Here is a 21,311-nt window from a genome sequence, read left to right as displayed (position 1 = left end):
TTCCCTACTCTACTCTTCCCGTTTCCCTTTTTATCACACTTTTTTTTTCCTCATCTCTTTCTCTTTAATCATCTAAACAATTCAAGAATTCTAATGTTTCCTTTTTTATATTCTCCCTACATTAGTGTCTTGACACTTTCTCTCTCAGAGCACGCACATTAATTAATATATCACGATTCTTGAATGAGTTTTAACAAAAAAAAATCAATATTACACGGATTATTTTTATTTCGATTTCACCGTTAACCAATGGGGAGACTTTAAAACTGTACTAACAAACGTGACTTACTAGAAATGATAGGGTAACAAAAAAGTGGGTATAACAATGGAAGAATAAATTTCAATATTATTTTTCCTTCCTTGTTGTGTGCTCGGATTAATAAATGAACTTGCAATACTTCTTATCAATCATTAATACCCAAATTAACCAAACATAATTTTTTCGAGTAAAAGGGGTATACATGATGATCATTGCTGAGAAGTAATTCTTTGGGAAGATAAAAAAAAAAGAAACAGAAAGAAAGAGAGAGATAGAGAAAGAGAGACACAGAAAGAGAGGGAAAGAGAGAGAGAAGAAAAAGAAAGAAGTTTAAAGAGTCGTTATTTTGGAGATAATAGAAGGTTGAAAGGAACGTCCTCGTTAGCGGAATACTCGTTGGTTGGAGGAGATTCATCGAAGCGATTACATTCGGATCCTCTTCGACGTCGAATTCGTAACCTCCGAACGAGAGAAAAAGAGAGAGAGAGAGAGAGATTGAGAAAGAGAGAAAGACCACTTTCATTCACGATCGAGTCGTTTCGTTCGAAAGACCGGATATCGAAGGCATACATCGACGTGGACGTTACGCATAAATTCCCATAGTCCTATCCCCCATGCTTTTCGAACGAGCTCTCACATACACTTATACACGCGCGAGATCACGCACAGAAACCTTGCGTGTGGTCCACGCAGAGTCGAGGGAAGGAGATAAAGTGAAACCACGGGGCCACGCTGTCTCGTGGTTCGGGTTCGATCTCAGGGCCGCTTAACTTTTAAACGAATACCTTTTTATTACTTATTTTCTTCTTCTTTTTCTTCTTATTCTTCTTCTTCTTCTCGGTTTACCAGAACTCCTCTTTATTTTATTTTATGCGTCGAGTAATATTTTTTCTTTTAAACCACCACCAACCCCCCCTCCCCATTCGTTTATCACGATATTCATTTGCGATAATCGATTATTTGAACGAAATTTCTTTATTTTTTTTTTTTTATTTTTTTTCACCCACACAATTATTTTCAACGATCAAAAATCCTGCTAGGTCTTGCAGTAGATTATTGCAAATGAAAATTGCTAAGGGAGGAAATGTATTTCTAATGGACACGGTTAAGGGTGTGAAGGGACAGGGAAGGGGGTGGACCGAGAGCGTGTTTGAAAGAGACAAATAATATAATTAAATGTTAAAATTAAATCAAGTGTTCTCGTTTTACCGAACGAAATGAAGATGGGCGAGTGTATATAATTACTAAAAGCACGAAAAATAGAATGTGAGATGGAAGGAACACTGAACAGCTTCCAACTTGCTCTAGATATCACTAAAATGAAAATGTAAATAAAAGACGACCCTTCTCTCTCTCTCTCTCTCTCTCTCTTTTTCCCTTCCCTTTCTTTCTTTCTTTCTTTTTTTCTGTCATATCTTTTGCCTCATGACACTGACTTTTTTAAAGTTCAAAGATTCAGCGAACGTGACTTAAAGGAAGAAGAAGAATCTCGCGAGTGTCGCTATTAAAAGCTTTATTGTCGCGGCACAATACCTTTTGAGCGAGTATTACGAACAAGAAGAAGTAAAAGTAGAAGTAGAAGTAGAAGTAGAAGTAGAAGTAGATGTGGAAGGTAGAAGAAGAAACGTAAGCTCGGAACTAGGTAGTGCGAACACTCTGGCACGATTTTATATACTTTTACATATATTTATATATATATATAAATGTATGTAAGTGTGAGTATTTGTATTATATCCAAGAACGAGCTTCTTCTACCAACGTATATATATATCTCTGGGGCGCATTATTTTCCACCCCGCGGGAGCTATTATGTAAAATGTTTCGCGTACGCGGAACCGTAAAGTCGAGTGGCCTTAATTCTGAAACATCGTGCATAATTAAAGCTCTTCGAGCCGGTTTGACTTGATATAAATATAAAGCTACCTTTGGTCTTCGTCATATTTCTCATCATCTTCATCCACATCCTCATCCTCATATTTTTTGATCATCAATCAAAATTCCATCGACTTATTATAATAATAATAATAATCGATTATCATCACGACATTTTTCGTTTCATTCGATGATTATTAACAACAACAACAAAATCGTCAATTCTTATCTCTTATTATTATTATCGTATCTAAAAAATTCATTAAGCTTTGTTCTACTATATTGTAATTTAACGTTTCAAGATAGCAAAGGTACCAAAATGAGTTTCCTGGGAACACGAATTGTACACCATGAATTGTATTATAGCCATTTAATCTAATGAATCGTATTAAGGTACATATGGTAGAACGAAATGGTCACTCTCAGCTGACCGTACGACGATTTTCCAATGTTAATTTGCATAAGCACCGATGGGACGAAACTTAAACTACTATTATATTTTAAATCTGTTAATCAAGGTAGTGTTAAAGTTTCTCATTAGAACAGGACAAATAAATCAATTGTTTCTTATAATACTAATAATTGTAAATAATGTAATTTTAAGTATCTTATATTCTTTCATCAATTTATTAATTATTATCCTAAAGCTCTTTTTTTTATCTTCATTGAAAACCTAACTGCCGTTTTATCTTTTTAATGAAAGGACATTTTTTTCACACACACACACACATACGCATTCACGTTGAATGATCCTGGCACGGTTTAACGAGTTAATACTCAACTGATTGGACTGCAAGTATCTTCTACTTTAACGCAAGTTGTTTATACGTATGTGCATTTCTGCGTGTTACCTCTTTAGAGAAATTAGTCATGGTCTCGTGTTCGAACAGTAATGAGGTAAACGGGGATTCAGGAAACAAGTGAAACCATTTACGAGTGTCCTTAAACATCTACCCGTTCCGTTCCGTGTTTCGTGTTTTCTTTTGAAAACGACGGTAATTGCCAGTTCCTTTTTACGAAATTAGGTGGTAGCTGATAATTTTCAACGTTTAAAATGTCTATTATATATACGCGTGTGCTTTTTGACTTAAAATACCTCCACGTGACCCTACCTGTCTAACTTTTTTCTATCTTTCTTTCTTTCTTATTTTTTCTTTTTTATTCTTCTTCTATTTGTTAGAACATAAAAAATAATCGTAGAGACTTTTAACACGCATAAAACACATATTACATACGTACACACACACACGTGTTCGTAGATATAGGATGATTAGTATAAGAATCTCTAATGGACACGCATGATCGACCACTTCTTTATGTTTTTATCGATCAAAATTGCCCGAGGATATTCTCAACCATAATTTTTTATTGATCAACGATATCCCACGTTTTTATACAATCGTTATTTCGTTCGAAAGAAAAAGAAATAAAGAAAAAAGAAGAAGAAGAAGAAGAAGTCGATTGTCTTACATTAGATCGATCATGATAAATAAATTGATCGAGTAAAAGGTTGGTTGGTTGGTTGGTTGGTTGGTTGGTTGGTTGGTTGGTTGGTTGGTTATTTATTGATGATCACGATCGATAAAAAAGATAGATCTAAAAAAAAATAAAAAAGAAATGGTGATAACTTCGGAGAAATAACGAAAGTCGATCACCGATGATCGATCTTACATGTCGATATTAAAATCGATCGAACGTTAAGAAAGACTAAAGTGGTCTCTCTATGTTATATTGGGTTTGTATATACATATATATGTGTGTGTGTGTGTGTTTGCGTGATAGACAGCGAAGCAATAACTTTCTAACGATGTAAACTATAATTATACATATATATATATTGTGTGTGTGTGTGTGCTTGTCTAGTCGGGAAGGTGCTTTCGTTCCATGAGTTTTTCTCAAGATACGACCTTGTCTTGTTCATTCTCGAATAATATTATCTATAAGAAGAAGGGGGTTCACGCGTACTCGTTCTCATAAAAATCGAACTCAAGTGAGAGTTCTTTTTGTTTAATTCTCTTGGTGTACTTTATTTTTCTTCTTTTTTTTCTTCTTTTTATTAATATGTTTTCTTTTTCTTCTCCTCAAGATTATCTTATTTTTTCAATCTATCAAATATAAATATATAATATATCGATGATTAATTTTGAAATACGCGATATACGTTTTTCATGTCCAATCGTATAAGTCACAAATTTATGCAAAATTTTATATACAATATATATACATGATTTATATTAATTAAACATTGTTACAAAGATATATCAAATTAATTACGCAGACGTTTATTTTATGGTCTTCAACTCTTTCCTCGTGGATAAATTTATGCTAATGCGTGTTGTTATGTCTTATTTAATTGTAAATAAGAGACAAGTTTGATAACTCAGTTTGGTGAATGGTTCATACGTTCAAAATGTTTTGCGGATGTCTTTGATGTTAGCTTGTAAAGATAAAAAAGAAAAAAAAAATATATATATATATATATATATTTTTTAATGTCATTAGCATGAAACAAATTGAAGATTTTTTTTTTTTTTCCTTAATAAAATCAAAGTAGGACGATCGTATAGATGTTTATAGCTATAGGTTCGAATCGTTCAAACTACTAGGTATATTAAAAATTTGTCTTCTGTTAATAATAATTCGTCACAAAGAAAAGAGAAATGAAGAATAATAATAATAATTAGAAGAAGATGAAGAAGAAGATGAAGAAGAAGGTTCTCTATCACCCATCAAGATTAATTACGAACGGATATGGCTTAGGTTAACGATCGAATTTGCATACAAGCATGTTCGATGATGTATAATCAACACTAGACCGACCTCGGGAACGCGCTAATTGCTAAATAACGTTCCGTGTAATTGATCTTCGTGTCACGATGTGCCTACGACAACGATTCCCCAGTTTTGGATGAGTCTGTATATCTTCCTACTTTCTCTCTATACTCATTGCATTTTCTTTTTTCTTATTTTTTTTTTCTTTTTCTTTCCTAAGTCGCCATTAAACGTGTTTATATAAACGTGCAATTAAAACTTAACATTTCCTTCCTACTTAATTACGCGAAAGATAGTCACTTTCAATTTAACAATCAATGCTCGTCGTTTAAAATTCGTATTATTATTCTATACCATATAAGTATTTGTACGTATATATATATGTATATACCATATATCCTAAGAGTTAATTTATTACGTTGATTTTATACTTAATTTTAATTTCCATCTTAAACAACGTTTTATCCTAATACGTTTGACATATTCTCTTCTTCTTTTTTCTTTTTGGTTTTTTTTTTTTTAATAATAAAACGTTATTAGGATTCTCCTTAATCATCGTTGGTATACTATCGATAATTTCCGTCATACCTACTTTCTCCTTCGGGCTCGTCCTTGATAAGCGGAAATGCGATTGCACGTGGCGGTTAATTATCAATTAACGGTCGTTTACTGCCTAAGGGTATAAACCTATCAGACGTTGTTCTACGTATAGAACGCTATGCGATACTTATCTCCGGGCGTTAACTCGTTCCTACGTTCGTAAGAATTTTAAACATAACAAAACAAATTCATTTTCGTAATATTCTATTTGTAAATGGTTATTCGCACATACGTGTGTTTCTAATGTAATATAAAATAATATCTAGTAACTTTAATCGCGCGATAAAACGAAAAAAAAAAAAAATAAATAAATGCAAAATCCGTGCGAATGAATTTATCCGGATATCGATGTTTATTCATTCACTCATTCATTCATTCGTTTATTCATTTATTTATTTCTTTATTTATTGCATACAATGATATACGTATCACGTTGCTCGTATGATACGAAAATATCGTATTACGCGAGAAATAAAAGTAGATAGAAAAAAAAAAAAGGGGAATAGAAATCGCGTAATAAAATTTCAAATAATAACAATAATAATATACACGGAATGATGGTAGAAGTGTACGAATTTTTATGAAATATTTCGAATTTGAATATTACCAATATGAGCGCCGGGTGTTTGTTAGTAGGAAATAAAACGTTTTCGTATTAAAAAATATAACGCGCACGGGGGGTTATATTCGAGTACGTGCATACATGACCCATATATTCGGCAATGTTTCTCGCGTTTTAAACAACTTTATTAAATTCGCGGAGTCGTGTCAAGGGCCTTCATAAAGATCATCTTCAAATTTACAAAACGTACTCGTACTCGTACCCGTATCCCGTATCCCGTACACTTCTCGTATACGAACGCGTGTCACGACCTTTCTCATTATTAAATCTTCATTAAGATTTTTTTGTTTTTCTCGCAAATGCACACTCTGTACATTCGTGTTGAGTAGAGGGGAAAAAAGAAAAAAAAGGATTTGCGGAATAATGGTAAAAACTCGACGAACCGATCCGTTCGACCCTGATTCGATGTTCAAGGTCGATGCTGTTGGCCGATTATCAAGGCGGCTTCGTACAAAGCCGGCAAAACTCTTTGCCCGGTTGGTTCTTCGGTTGGTTGGTTGGTTGGTTGGACCCGCCAACTCGTTCTCTCTTTGAGAATTTTCGTTGGTGAGAGAGAAGAGATCGTTCGCCCGAAGCACTGTCTACCGTTAACGTTCCTCCACGAGACGTCCTCCTCCTCCTCCTCTTCTTCCTCCACCTCCATCCATTCTTCCTTCTTCTCTTCCTCCTTTTCTTTCTCTTGCAAATAGGACGAAAACGAGCACCGTATCCTCGAGCTTCCTTAGTAATCCTTATCTTTCTCCTATTATTTTAACATGATCAATCTGAGAAACCTCTCAGAATACATTAATTTTAGTTATATACCAACATATAAATTTATCTTAACTCATCAGTCATTTACTGTAATAATTATTAGATAATATTAACCTCTTTAACGATATATATATTAAAACTTTTCCATCAATCTTATTTCCCCGTTCCCCAAAAGTATATTTTACTCGGTATATTTAACAATGTAATGGATATCCCATAAGAACGAAATATTGTAGAAAGAAAGACACCTTTTGACCTAGTTAAACGAACAGAATTTTTCTTTCCAACAAGCTTTTGTGATATTTATTGTCAAAGGGTTCTTTCAGAATAAAGAAAGAGAAAATTTTCGAATCTTTTCATTTTTATCACGGATAATTCACGAAGAAAACAATAAAAAGGGATGCGTTTGAGCGTTCACATTCAACTTTATTAAATTTCATTTCAACTGTGAAGGTTTCAATCGTCGGTAAAAGAAGTTAAGAGTGCGAGAGAGAGAGAGAGAAAACAATCATCTTTATGAATGGTTATAGAATCTGTTCGCACGCAAACATGGTGAAAGTATCATCGTCGTATGGGTCATCGGCATCGGCATCGGCGACATAGAAAAATTGAGTTTACAGATGACATTTGCATGATCATCAAAATTTTAACCATTTCGGGGACTTTTATTCAATACCTTTTCAGACTTTTTTTCTGTGATCATCATCATCATCATCATCATCATCATCATCGACGGTAGAGATGAAATAAGATAGGATACGATACGATACGGATACGATACGGATACGGATACGATAAAGACCCCCCGGGCTAGTATCTCGAAATTATCAAATTAATCCATGGGAAAGGAATTGTCGATTAAATTAACATATAAAATCAATGAACATATTACAAATATCACTTTCAGCTTGAATAAATAAATGTTTTTTTTTTCTCATCTTCTTCTTCTTCCTTTTTTTATTTCTTTTTTTTTTTTTACTGCGAGACACTCGATCGATCGTTTAATTATTTACGCGCTGGGAGAAAAAACTTTCATATATTTCTTTTTTATTTTATTTTTCTCTCTTCTTCTTTTTTCTTATTTCTTTCTTCTTTCTTCTTTTTTTATCTCAACTAAAGCTTCATATCGCTTACCTTCGGAGCCATCTAAGATACGGGGGACCCAAGAGCTTTTATCGTAAAGTGGAAATAGAAAACCTTAGAAAGGATGATTCGCGCCGAGAATTTCTCGCAAAGACTTTGAGATACGCCTTTCTCAGTTGTGTAACTTTATCTTCCGTGTTGTCCTTTTCTTCGTCTTTTTTTATTCCTTCTTTTTCTTTTTCTATTTCTTTTTCTTTTTCTTTCTACTTTGACAGAATTATCCTTTAATTAGATACCGGTTATTCGACGATCATAATTAACATCGATGATATAAATTCTCGATGTCGTTGTGAAAAAAAAAAGAAAAGTCGTAAAATAATAATAATTGTTCAAATTGTTGATTTGATTTGTTTCTTTTAATTGGAAGAGACTTTATAATGGTACTTTTCTTTTTTCTTTTCTTTTCTTTTTTTTTTTTTTTGAAACTAATAAAAATAAAAAATAGTAAAAGAAACACGTCATAGATTTCAATCGTGGGAACGTAATTTCACGTACGTTGATAGCGTAGGTTGTTCGGTTAGGTTGTTCGCTTAGGATAGGTCACGACCCCATCCTCCTTCACCCCTCCCACTTCCTCCACTCTTTTCGCACGTAAAATTATCCGCTTTGCGGATAAGCATCCAGGAATATTCGAGGTGTTGAAAGAAAATGCTTGGTTCTTTTTCTTGGTTTGTTGAACGAGACTAAGAACGGGGGGTTAGAAAGGGGAAATGGTTTGGTAGCAGTTAACGTTGCTCTTTATGACTCATTTTACGAGATACCCTACAATACGCTTCCCTTTTGGAAGCTCGTAAAAGGAGAAGACAACGGCATAATCCGCCACCGTATATTACGTTTTGTATATTCGTATATCGTGCAAAACCACCGTGTCTGTCTGTCTGATTGTGAATTTCTTCGTTTATATTTGGTAAAAGGAAATCGTTTTGTTAAAGCGAACCTATACTATGTGAAACTCAGGTCTCCACGAATTATCTATTTATTTATAACGTAATAACTGAAAATTATCATTCGTTGGAAACAAAAATTTAATTAAAACTTTGATAATCGTTAAGATTGTTGATAAGACGATAATGTGACTAATAAAAATGACGATAAGTTGAAAAAATAATAATTTAATGAATAAATTAAAGATATATATGTATATATTATAATTTATAGCTTTGATAATTTATTTTTCTTCTTCTTTTTCTTCTACTTTTCGAACGACTTGGTAAATTAATTATTTCGTATCGATTTCTCGACCTCTTGGTATCAATTTTTTTTTTTTTTTTAACACTCGATATAGTCAGCCGAAGTACCCTTCGTTTAAACGCAAAGAAAAATGAAAAAAAAAAGAAATAAATTTAAAAGGAAGGAAAAAAAAAGAAGTAAAAGAAAAAGGAAAGGTGTATTCGATTTGTATCCCCTGGCAAACGTTTGTAATGATTCGTTCATCGGATACCCCCCATTCGTTTTCGCACGTTCAAGATCGAGTTCCTAACGTTGTTCCTTGATGGATCGATCATCGTCACCTCGTTGGTTCAAGTCGATAAAAAAGGAAGAAAAAAGAAAAGAAAGAAAAAGAAAAGATGAACTTCGTTACAAGAGAGAGAAAAGAAAAGAAACCTCGGTCGGTTCTTTCACTTCGTTCATTCTTATTTATTTTTCTTTTCTAAATGAGGGGAGAGAAAAAAGTAAAAAAAAATATAAAAAAATTAATAGGTAATAAAGAATATAAAGTTGAATCCGTCGAACAATAATAGTTTCGTCAATTGTTAAACTCGCGATGAGATTTATTTAATTAAAAAAAAATAGAAAAGAAAATATTATTGTAGTCCTTATTTTAATCCTTCTTTATGTATTCTTGTATCTGTTTTCAGACGATGTTAAAAGGATCTACGGACGTATCCAGGTGGTTGCTTTTAACCGGACTTCTTTCTTGCGTCACCTGTCAGAGCTTACCGTCGTCGTCCTTTGAAAATAAAACCGGTGAGTGTGGGCATGAAAAGGAGGGTAATCTTCGAACGAGCTTTTCCATTTTTTCCCACGATTGACATATAATAAGTATGGAAGAAATAATTAAACGAAATAATATAATATTGTAATTATAAAATTTTAATGTCTATCTATATAGAATTGGGAAAATTTTGTGCTATAATATGATTTCGAGATTATGATCGATTCAATTTAAAAATGATCGAAGCATTAATGTCGCATTAATATTTTCTTCTTTCTTTTTTTTTTATTTCTTTCTTTATCTCTTACTTTTTCATTCATTTAATAGAGAAAACCGGTAACGCTCGGTAATTCCATCGAGATGCCGCGAACGTTTTCACTTCCTCAAGATTTATTTAGCCGGTGCAATAGCAAAGGACTAAAAGAACTAAGGACTAAAGAACGATTTATCACTGGCGTTTCGTTGTTCGCCAGCAGGAAAGGAGAGCTAAGACCGTCTTGGGATTTGCCAGCTCTTATCTATACTCTTGCATCTCAATTCGTTGTTCTCTCTTTATCTTTCACCCTCTTCATTTCTTTCTCTTTAGGTCAAGGCATTCGTGCAAAAGGGTCATCCATGTAACAATACTATACATCTAACCACGAAATAGTATCTCGAAATTTTCAATGTTTTTACCGAAAACGTTTTAATTTGAGCTAGAGAAACAAAAAAATAGCATTCGGTTTATTTGAAATTCGAAAGAATTTATAGTTTGCGAGCGTACGTTAGAGAAAAATAACCAAACCAATTTGCACGAGTAATCTTGATAAAAATGCAGTAGTGTGAGAGAAAAATAAATAGAAAAAGAGAGAGAAGAAATGGAGCAGCAATATTACCGTGGGTGTAGCGCGTTTCCGTTTCCGACTATAGGACGACAATTTGGAAAATGACGTTCGTGAAGAAGAAGAAGAAGAAGAAGAAGAAGAAGAAGAAGGTTGTGCGTCGAGGGATGATTGTCTATGAAAAAGGGTTGATAACAATTTTCGTGACTGAAAGGAATGAAGGAAAAAGTAAAAAAAGAATAGGAAAGCAAAAGAAAAAATGAACACGAAAATAAAAAAAGATAATAAAAAAAAAGGGCAAGGTCGATAACACCGGCGACCTCGATTGCGTTCGATTGCCGTGGCGATTTCGCGAATTCTTCGAGCGTAAAGTAGATTTCAAAATGCCAATCTCAGGATCGACTCGCGAAACTGTAAAAAAGTTAATCGAAAACTGTGCCTCTGCGTTTTCTACGTACACTACTATATATGTACGTGTATATATATATATATATATCAGAGATTGCAATGCTATAAATTGTACAACTTTGCTATTTCTTTGAAAAGTTTTGGTAAATATTTTTTATATACTAAAAGTGAATAAATTTTAATGAAACTTATATTAAATTAAAGTACACTCTTTTTTCTACGCGTAGAATACCATATCGAGTTATAAATTTAGCATGTAAAGTTCAGAAAATGTCAGAGAATGCAATGTGTGTCTGTGTATTCTTTTTAACGTTGTTTAAATAGTAATTGTATATTCTATAGAATATCAAAGTATTATGTTCAATGCTTAGGAAAAACTGTAAGAATTCTTTTGTTTCTGACTTCATCGGAATGCTCTTTGTATTGATGAGAATGCCGAGGAATTACTAGCAATGGCGGATTTCCGACTATGACGGTAACATATATATAGAAATATATAGGAGGAAGAATCATGGGGGTCGCAATTTTATTCTACCTTCTCGGGACTCGTTTGTCACTCCTCTTTGGTAAAAGAGAGGGTGGGTGAGATTGAAAAATGGCTTATTAAGGAAGAGGAGGATACGAACGTGTGCTGCCTTGATTAAAATACGGATCGATCCGTCTTAATCTCGTAAGACAGGATTTCACAATATAAAAGCGCCGAATAAATGAGAAGTTTGGAAAATTTCAAACATCTTTAGATGATTAAATTTGACGCTTGAGAGAAAGTATAATATTTAGTATTGTTTTTATTTTTAAGTAATAATCCAAAGAGACGATAATAGTCAATATTTAACAATCGATAAAAATGATCGAACGATCGTGTCAGATTTTTAATCGTTTTGCTTTTTTTTTTGTTTTTTTTTCCTATTCATTTTAATAACAATATAATTATGCTAGAAGTACGAAAGCGTAAGTTATGTGTTATACTTATGTATGATAAAATTATTACTATGTAAGTGATGCATTATTCAAAAGTATTAAGTTGCAATAACCGTATTTTATTGTATGTGTATATATAAAGCTACGTGATAAGATTTATCCTCGTTTAAAACTTACCACTTTAAAAACTTCGGTAAAGAACAAAGCTCGATACGTTGAACTTTTGCAGAGTTACTCAGAGATTACTCTTTTCCTTTTTCCGATATTCTCGTAGGAAACAATTTTAGTTATTTGCTTTTAATCGTATCAATAACATCTCACTATAAGATCCGAACACTCTGGGGAGTAGTGGGGAGGGGTAAAAAATTAATTTGAAAATAATTTAATACGATTTTTTATTTTTTTATTTTTTGTTTCTCTCTGGAAATTTTAATAATCTTTCGATCCTATCGATCGTGAGACAAGTGTCACATTTGTGTTAAAGTGTGTGTATGCGTATATACGATGGGTCAGTGGGTCAAACTACTCGATGCTAAAGGAACTCTTGTCGATTACGCGCAACACACATTTGAAAACTCGATGGTGTTACACGTTTTATCTCGCTTACGTTTTCGATATAGAAATATACGATATATAAATAAATATATACATTTATATAGGTGTATATGTTTTTATAAAAAATCATACGCGACTATTAAAAGTAAGTAAAATCGTCGCGAACGAGATTTTAATGCCTTCGGCAGGAAGAACGTGTTTTATGAAATATGAACGGTTTATACGCGTTGAAAAAAAAAAACAAAGGGCTTTTAGGTTATGTTTGAAGGGAACACGTTAAAAGCGTGACATACAATATGTAGTTTGACCGATGGGAATTACGAACTAAATGAAAAGCGTGACCCAAAGTAACGTTTCGTGCTATGACTCTATCTTCATATTATTTTCCATAGTTATAATTGAATGAAACAACTCTGTCTAAAATTACTTTTACACAAAACGAATTATTTGAAATTTTCTATTTTTGTTAATAGAATTATATTCTATTCTTAAAATCACATTGATTTTATATTAATTCAAGAATTTGTGCATAGAATCGTAACAATCCTTATTAGAAGATTCGTTCTGGTCATTCTAATCGCGTTTAAATATGACGTAGTAGTTTCGAACGAATGAACGGTGTTGCATTCTATCAGGAAATTAGAGATTGGTTGACAAGTTAAAATGGCGGCGAAACAAAAGAAACGGGTATGCTAGCACACTTCAAAGTATCTATTGACATACTCTTCTTTACGTAGTCTCAACCCTGGCAACGCGTTGTTCTACTTTCTAGTGACAACGGTTTGGTAGAAAAAACGTAAAAGAAAATAAGGTGGTGGTGCCTTTAACGCGACTAAACTCGCACCGTTGAACTTTGCTTTTAATATCTCGTGCTAGTGCTCGTTCGGTGCATGCACTGCACTAGGTAAAAATGGTAGCCAAGCAAGCTTCTTTAGACAAATTCACGCCACCTTTTCTCTCCTTTTTCTCTCCTAGCTTTGAAAATACTTTAGAAGGCTAACATAGTCGTACGGTTAACGTGACAGCATAAAGCTTAAGAACGACGTAGAAAAACTAGCTCCTTTTGTGCATTGTCATTTGAAGAGATAAACATTGCTAAAAAAGTTAGACACTTTGTCATCATTTTTTCTTTTTCCATTGTATATTAGTTCGTCCCGAAAGATTTTTTTTAGGCTCTTTTCAGTTTTTTCTTATTAAACACTTTTGCATGTAAAAATAAAATAAAAAAATAAATATATTTATATATTAAAAAAATATATATTTATTATATCATCGTAATATTAATAAGAAAAAAGATATACATTAATATATATCATTGAAAATGAAATTAATATTTATTTTGATAATATTAGAATATACTTAAAATATTCATTTATAAATGGGATTAAAACAAGTCGTAAGTTTATTATATTAATTCGTTATAGAGTTGATTACCAAAGTTGATAGAAACCAGTTGACTGGATAGTTTATGAGACATGACCACGAACGAACACGTGGACGATGAAGATAGAATATGAAGAAGAGCATGGTAACACCGACAGAACCGACGAGACTAACTCTGAGCTCTTAACCCTAATGAATCTTTACTCAGTTGTCGACGGACGTCGGAGTTTCCTTGAAAATAGTTCACCGTATGTGTACGCTAACACACACACACAAGTATAGCTGGGGTATATATTGTGGGACACGAATCTAACTTGCTTTCATCTTAAAGAACTAACCGTAAAATAATACGAATACAATGAGAACGAAGAGAGAGAGAGAGAGAAAAAAATCAAGTATTAAGTTTCATCGTTAATTAATTAACGCTTTCGCTTAACCAACGATCAATGGATAATAAATAATAAATACGGGAAAGGTTGGGAAAATGATTTTCACGAGCTACTTCGTATAATTACGATTTCACAGGTTATATAGTTGGGTTATATTATAACATGGTTCTTTTTTCCCTTTTTCTTTTTTTCTTTTTTAGGTCACGATACTTATACTTAGATTTGTATTTTTTTTTTAGATTTAAATGAAACGCGAGGAAGAATGAGAAGAAAAAAATAATATCAACGATTAAGTTTAATCATTAATTCATTTTCGTACCTCTCGCGTAGTTTCACTTTAGTGAATATATATATTTAACAAGTAAAGTATCTCTTATCTTACTATTTGAGCACACATGGTTAATTAAATTGGTATCAGTTAGATTGTTTGTTTTACTATGGCAATTTATCTTATTCCTACGAGAAGAAAACTTCAGTAAATACGTCAATTAATTTTATTGTACAAGCACGCTACTTGAATGAACGTTTTATAGATAGTTAAATAAACCTTTTTGTTCTTTCTCTCTCTCTCTCTCTCTCTCACATAGAAAATTGTTTTCGAATATAATCCGTAAATTCTTGACAAGAAATAAAAAAAAAACGAAGTAAAGGATAGTAGAGCAAACTGGAGAGTTGAGTTGGTCTAGGAAACGGAAATGTTGTACATAAGAGAGTAGTGCATGGATTGAAGATACTGGGTGAGGGTGAGGGGGTGGTGGAATAGCCGTGTTCGGTCGGTCGCGCGCGCGCGTGCGTTCATGTGCAACTACGTTTGTATTGCACGACACGTGTATTTATGCGAGATGACTCGAGTGCTGGCGCCTGCGGCTCGTTCTGTCCTCCTGGGATATTCAAGTACGCTTACCTCTTTGTGTGAGCACACGTGTGTATACACCTTGGACGTTACCTATATATATATATATATATATATACACCGATACGGGGGAAAACATTCATCCATCCGTTGTAATCAGAGAAGAAAAAACGAAAGAAAGGGTAAAACATGGCAAGGCAAAAAGTATAATCTTTGCTAGGCGAGTAGAGAGTCTAGATAACAGAGAAAGGAAGAAAGAAAGAAGGAGTGTGATTGTGTTTGTGTGTGTATGAGAAAGAGATAGAGAGGAGTGGGGGAGGAGAGGGAAAGACAAAAAAAATCTAGAATTCGAAATTAAAAAGCTTGCTAGATAGAAGGGTCGGACTGTTTACCTACTGTCTTCAAAATACCTACATTCATACGTTCATACATATAAAGATATACGTACTAACATCGATATATATATATATGCTAAGGAAGGACAATACCCAGCTGAATAATACTTTTCTAGCACTTCCTATTTCGAAGCCTCATTTTCCTATGACTTTATTGATTCCCACTACTTCAAATGGGACTTTCCGCATTAATTAAAATGAATGTTTATTTTTATCTATGTTTCTGTGTAAAGAATGTAACGTATTGTCAAAGTTACTCTATAATTTTATATTGATTTATCGATACTGAATATTATTATGTTTTTTAATCAAAGTATTTAATTACAGGTAACATATCGAGGATAGATTACTTGCATATTTATGATGTTATTATTTTCCTTTGTCATATGCTTTCACATTCATATATCTATGTTCGGTGTAACGTTTCTAATGCATATTCACATATATATATGTATAGACATATATACGTTCATATTTTATACATAACGAGTTTAAACGAAGCAACCCGACATATGGAAGTTAGTATGGAAAATTATAGTAGCACGTGAAATGATAAATTTACTGCAGATACTAACGATGTATTTCCTCGTAACTAACTCGATGTACATATGATAACATCGAGGGTTATTAAAAATAAATTACGAAGGATTGAGATCGAATCTTTAAAAAATCATGACATTTTTTTATTTTTTTTTTATTTTTTTTATTTTTTTTCAATAATACACAATTACTATTATCGTTATTTAATGTATTTCAATTTGAAAACACAACAGATTTTAAACGAGATAAAAGGATCAACGTAAGTATTAGTATGAAATGTTGTTGATGATCAGGCAAATGGATAATATAACAAGCATTGTCGAGTAACCAAAACCGCATTTGTGTGCCCATGCACGAGCGACAACAGTTTGCATCTGACATATGTATAACAGTGAACGGTCAGAATAGAAACATCGATTGGCTCGATAATGTCAGAGAAAATGCGTGACCCCATAGTTGAATGTTCTCTCTTAATGGACCCCCCATATATGCGTTTATTGCTTGTCTCTTTTGAATATAATGTCATTTCGCGAGAAAATCGACCTATGAATTTTCAACAAGCTTACATTAAGTTTGATGGTATACGTAATGAGCGTGACTAATGTACACGTAGTGAACTTTCCCTCAATTGAGATAGCTTGCTTATGAATGAACATTTCTCGAATATAAGATATTTACAAAACGTATAATAATAATCAAATGCAAATTGGAAAATACGATTGTAGAATATTCAATTAAATCCTTGTAAAATATTATAATATATTCCTCCAAAAAATTTAATAAGATTCAAAATAATCGGAAAAAAATAGAAATTTTCTAAACGGGAATAAGAAAAAAATCAAATTGATTTGTATTTTCGTAGAGTTAGCTTGAATCATTTGAAAGATTTCATTGAAAGGTTCAACAAGTTGGCTGTCCCGCGTACGGAGAACTTGTTATAAGAGGAATATGAGTAACGATGAGCGTGTGAAAGGGGTGGTTGGTAGTAGATAGGGCCGGTGGTTGCCGATGACAGGCAATGCTTGTTCGTAAATCACACGGAGAGCAAGATGATTACCACGACCGAAGTTGTAGAAGATGAGAGAAAGAAAGAAAGAGAAAGAGAGTGAGTAAGTGAGTGACTGAGTGAGTGAGTGAGCACGCGAAACTTGGAGAATAGCAATCACGTTTTAAAGTAACTGATCGTTAAAGACGCCATGTTGTCTGATGCGTCTCAATTAAATGTAATTTCCGTCGACGGTGTATTACGTTTATTCGTCCATTTCTTCGAGGTCCTATTCGTTCGCGTGAAAAGGCGGTTGTTTGTTTTGTTCTTACGGTGAAAGGGTGCCATCGGCTTCTCTCATCTCGCATAGCCAGTCTTCTCTTTCTTTTATCGTCGATGCATCAACGCTGTATACTCCGAGTACCTACCTACCTGTCATGTTCTCCACGCTTCCTCACCTCGAACGAAACACTCTGTACGATGTTACGTGTATGCCCATATTACTGTCTTTTATGGTGAATTGCAACTTTGTAACAGGGTCCCTTCTTTGACTGCTCGAGACTGATAGCTTGCACTTGTGACACTTGTTAACGATTACCCCTTAGGCCACGCATTTGTATATAGATAAACACACATGCATACATATATACACACAGACGAATATTCGACATGGACTATGACGTTGTTTCTATGTATAAACGTTGAAATTTATACGATAGTTTATCATCGATTTTCATCATACTATTCGACGAATTATGAAGTAAGATAAAAGCTCATAAATTTATACGAGTTGTGAGAAATCGTTATGCCGATAAAGTAATCGTTGTAAATCAAACTTTCCGATATAATTACGATATTTTCTAAATAAAAATATGCAGGATAAAAGCGAGATAGTTACCGTTCGAGTATTGTACCGTTTCAGGCTAACGATAATAAATTGGTAAATCCCTTTGTTCGCAGATACCAATGACAGCAAACCACGAGTTTTCTCCCCAAGGATGGACTACGACGAATGGACGCCTCTTGGACGAGGGGATCCACTAAAAAACAATCCTACTTTCGATTACGTTCCACCAGTGTTGGATCGTGTTCAATATTGGTTGGATTCTCACACAACCGAAGCATCAGCTAAACGTGATATTTTGGTGCTCGGAGTAACGGCGAAGAAAACGAGTCCCAAAATACCCGAACAATTCTTGAAATTTGTCGATGGCCCAAAGTTTACCAGAACGAATCAGGACAACACTTACAGGAATGATTTCACCGGTAGTAGTGGTGCCGAACCACCTAAAGTTTTACGTACTACTAACTTTAGAAATGGTCTTGTCGACTATAGAAATCAGAATAGGATTCAAGCAGCTAGTTATTATCCTAGTCCATATTATAATCAAAAGACTAAACCTTATACAATGATGTTACCACCGCCAGTGGTTCAGAAACAAATCGAACCCTCGACAGCTTTCAATGGTATATTGTCGAAAGAAAAAATCACCGGTTACGTCGAACCATCTCAACAATTAAGCACTCAAACCGAAGAGGGTCCGGTACTTCAAGATCCACAATATTATGGAATACCATCTAAGAATTATAACCAACATCATTCTCCTTCGTTGCAACCATCGAGACCACAATATCTTCAAACCCCTTCGAAATTACCATCTAAGGGTATGGGTATTTCTCAAATCGAAACCATTAAAAACGTGTATACGCCTTTCCCGTCGACAAAACCAAGATACGATGTTACCACTACTCCCTCAGTATCCTTTGAAAAGTCCAATCTTATTTATCAATCAACTCAAACTATCTCCGGTGGATGGTTGGCTAATAATGGACCCACTTCAACCCTTCCTGATGTAAATCAAGTTACATGGCAAACGCCCGATCATTCGCGAGATCATTACGATACCGATCATCACGTGGCAGCTTCGTCCAATCACGAGGTCGTTATTGGTCAAAATGCAAACATAATAGTGGACGGTGAGAATAACGAGAACGAAGAGGTTGTCGTTGGTGAAAAGAGTACACCTCCTTTCGACATTTTATCCTCGTCTTCTCCAATAATATCTTCCGAAACGATGACCTCGAATTCAACTTATAACTTTGATACGAAAATCGAAGAAAACGATGAAGAATCGTCGGACAAGACTTCCCCTAAAATGCACATTGTCGTGGCCAATTCACCTTCCACCGTTGATCTCGAGGCACAGAATAAAACTCCTGTTGCTGTTATCATGCCAACCAATTATATCAATAAACATAATCAAACGGTCTCGACCGAATCACCCGTAATATCGACGAACGTTTCAGAAAACTTGACTTCGGAAATGGAAAAAATTCAACAATCGTCCAAATCTCAAATTCAAACAAATACGATGACAAGTTCGTTTACTTTCGCATACGATCCGTCTACACCTACGTCGACACCGAATAGAATGATTTCTCATCAGCATCATCAAATTCCTCATCAATCTGTACAATTATCTATGACACCTTCTAGACATATGAATAATCCGACACACATGTTTGGATCGGGTCAATCTATTTCGTCAATGCATTCTCTGACAAGACCTAATAATAATCACGGCATGATGCACTTCATTGGCAGTATGCGTCCGAATGTTGGTTTTCGGCCACCACCGCCTATGACCATGTCGCATATGGCACCGCACATGTCGCATATGCACGCACCAGGGTTGAAGGGTATGGTTGGTCCAACAAGTAGCATCGATCAAACTCATCCACGACCACCGCAAATGCAGTCAGGATTTCCAGGCTCCTCGTACACAAGTCTCCCAGCACCTTCTACGTTAACTCTGCAAACTGTCGAAGGGGAAGATGAAATGGGCAATCGCTATCAATCCAATAGTCCTCATGAAATGACAACAACATCGACATCCTCCGTATTGACGTCCACTGTACCATTTATGGAACTATCTTCCAGTACCAGTACGAAGAATTCTGAAGGGGAGGAACCAAATCAATCATCTTTAGCAATACTTTTTGCCGATGAGGAAAGTTCAAAAAAGAAACCGACGATTAAACCGGAATCTACCACTGCTATACCACCGCAAACAACAACGGTGCCCAGTTTGACAACCGATCCAATATTTTCACATTACAAACAACCGGCCAAACCTATTAAAGGTCCGATGTATCTAATCATTCAAGGCCATTCTAAAGTTAAAACATATAAACCGACGATCAATAAACACGGTGTACCGGTTAATAATGAAATTGTGGATAACGTTACGGAGAGACCTTTGTCGAAATTCGAACAACTGATCATTGAAAATACGAAAAACGGTAAGGTAGATAAGAGCGCGGAGGAGAAGAAAAAATTAGAAGAAAAGATTCGTGCTGAAAAACGTGCATCAACTAGCCAAGATAGTTTGATGAGTCTTGTGGAAAGCGGATTAGGTAGTTTTACAGTACCGCACTCCTCCTCTGTCACAGAGACAGAGCATTTCGGTAATTCTGTGACCACTGTTGAGGTTAATGGTAATTAAATCGTATCTATATAATAGATTTCCTTATATCGATCAGGGAGGACCAACTGATTAACCCCCAACTACAATGATAGAGGAGTGTTTCTTTTTATGTACTGCGAGAGAGGTTCGGTAGGACAGAAAAGAAAAACAAAATTAATTCTGTGGTCTAAATTTCTGGTAGAATGTATTCACATTTACAATTAGTTACAGACAGATAGAAAATGTTGGAAGACGTGAAGTGTAATTGTAATAGTTTAAACAAGATTAGGTATCAGGTTTTAATAGATACTCGAAGCAAAGTCATTACTAGTGTGGATAAAGAAATATTCGCGATATATATATATATATATATATACATATACATATATATATATATAGCTGAGATATATATTATAACCTTTCTCATGATTCCACTTTGAACGATTAAAGCGTGCCAATTAAAAATGTGCCAGTATACATGTGTTACACATCATTACATATAAAGTAATCGATCGTAAGGTAGAACGTGTTTGACTTGTGTTATACGTATTATTCAATTTTTCCGTCATTTTCATTGTATTTCTTCTTCCCCCTCATAGATTTAAATGATCATAAATTTAGTTGATATATATATATA

General features: G+C 34.2%; 1 protein-coding gene across 1 annotated transcript in view; it reads left to right on the top strand.

Annotated features, from left to right (window-relative positions):
- LOC106786044 overlaps positions 1–20,942 on the top strand; it is a 30,537-nt gene extending 9,595 nt beyond the window's left edge. The window contains exons 2-3 of the mRNA XM_014747035.1: positions 9,881–9,989; positions 18,168–20,942. Coding sequence (XP_014602521.1) covers positions 9,881–9,989; positions 18,168–20,713 — 2,655 coding nt within the window. The 3' untranslated portion in view covers positions 20,714–20,942. The remainder of the gene's footprint in view (positions 1–9,880; positions 9,990–18,167) is intronic.
- The last annotated feature ends 369 nt before the right edge of the window (positions 20,943–21,311 follow it).

The sequence above is a fragment of the Polistes canadensis genome, unplaced genomic scaffold (assembly GCF_001313835.1).
Source record: "Polistes canadensis isolate GaletaPanama2010 unplaced genomic scaffold, ASM131383v1 scaffold_63, whole genome shotgun sequence".
Classification (NCBI taxonomy): domain Eukaryota; kingdom Metazoa; phylum Arthropoda; class Insecta; order Hymenoptera; family Vespidae; genus Polistes; species Polistes canadensis.
This window is presented reverse-complemented; position numbering and strand designations above follow the sequence as displayed.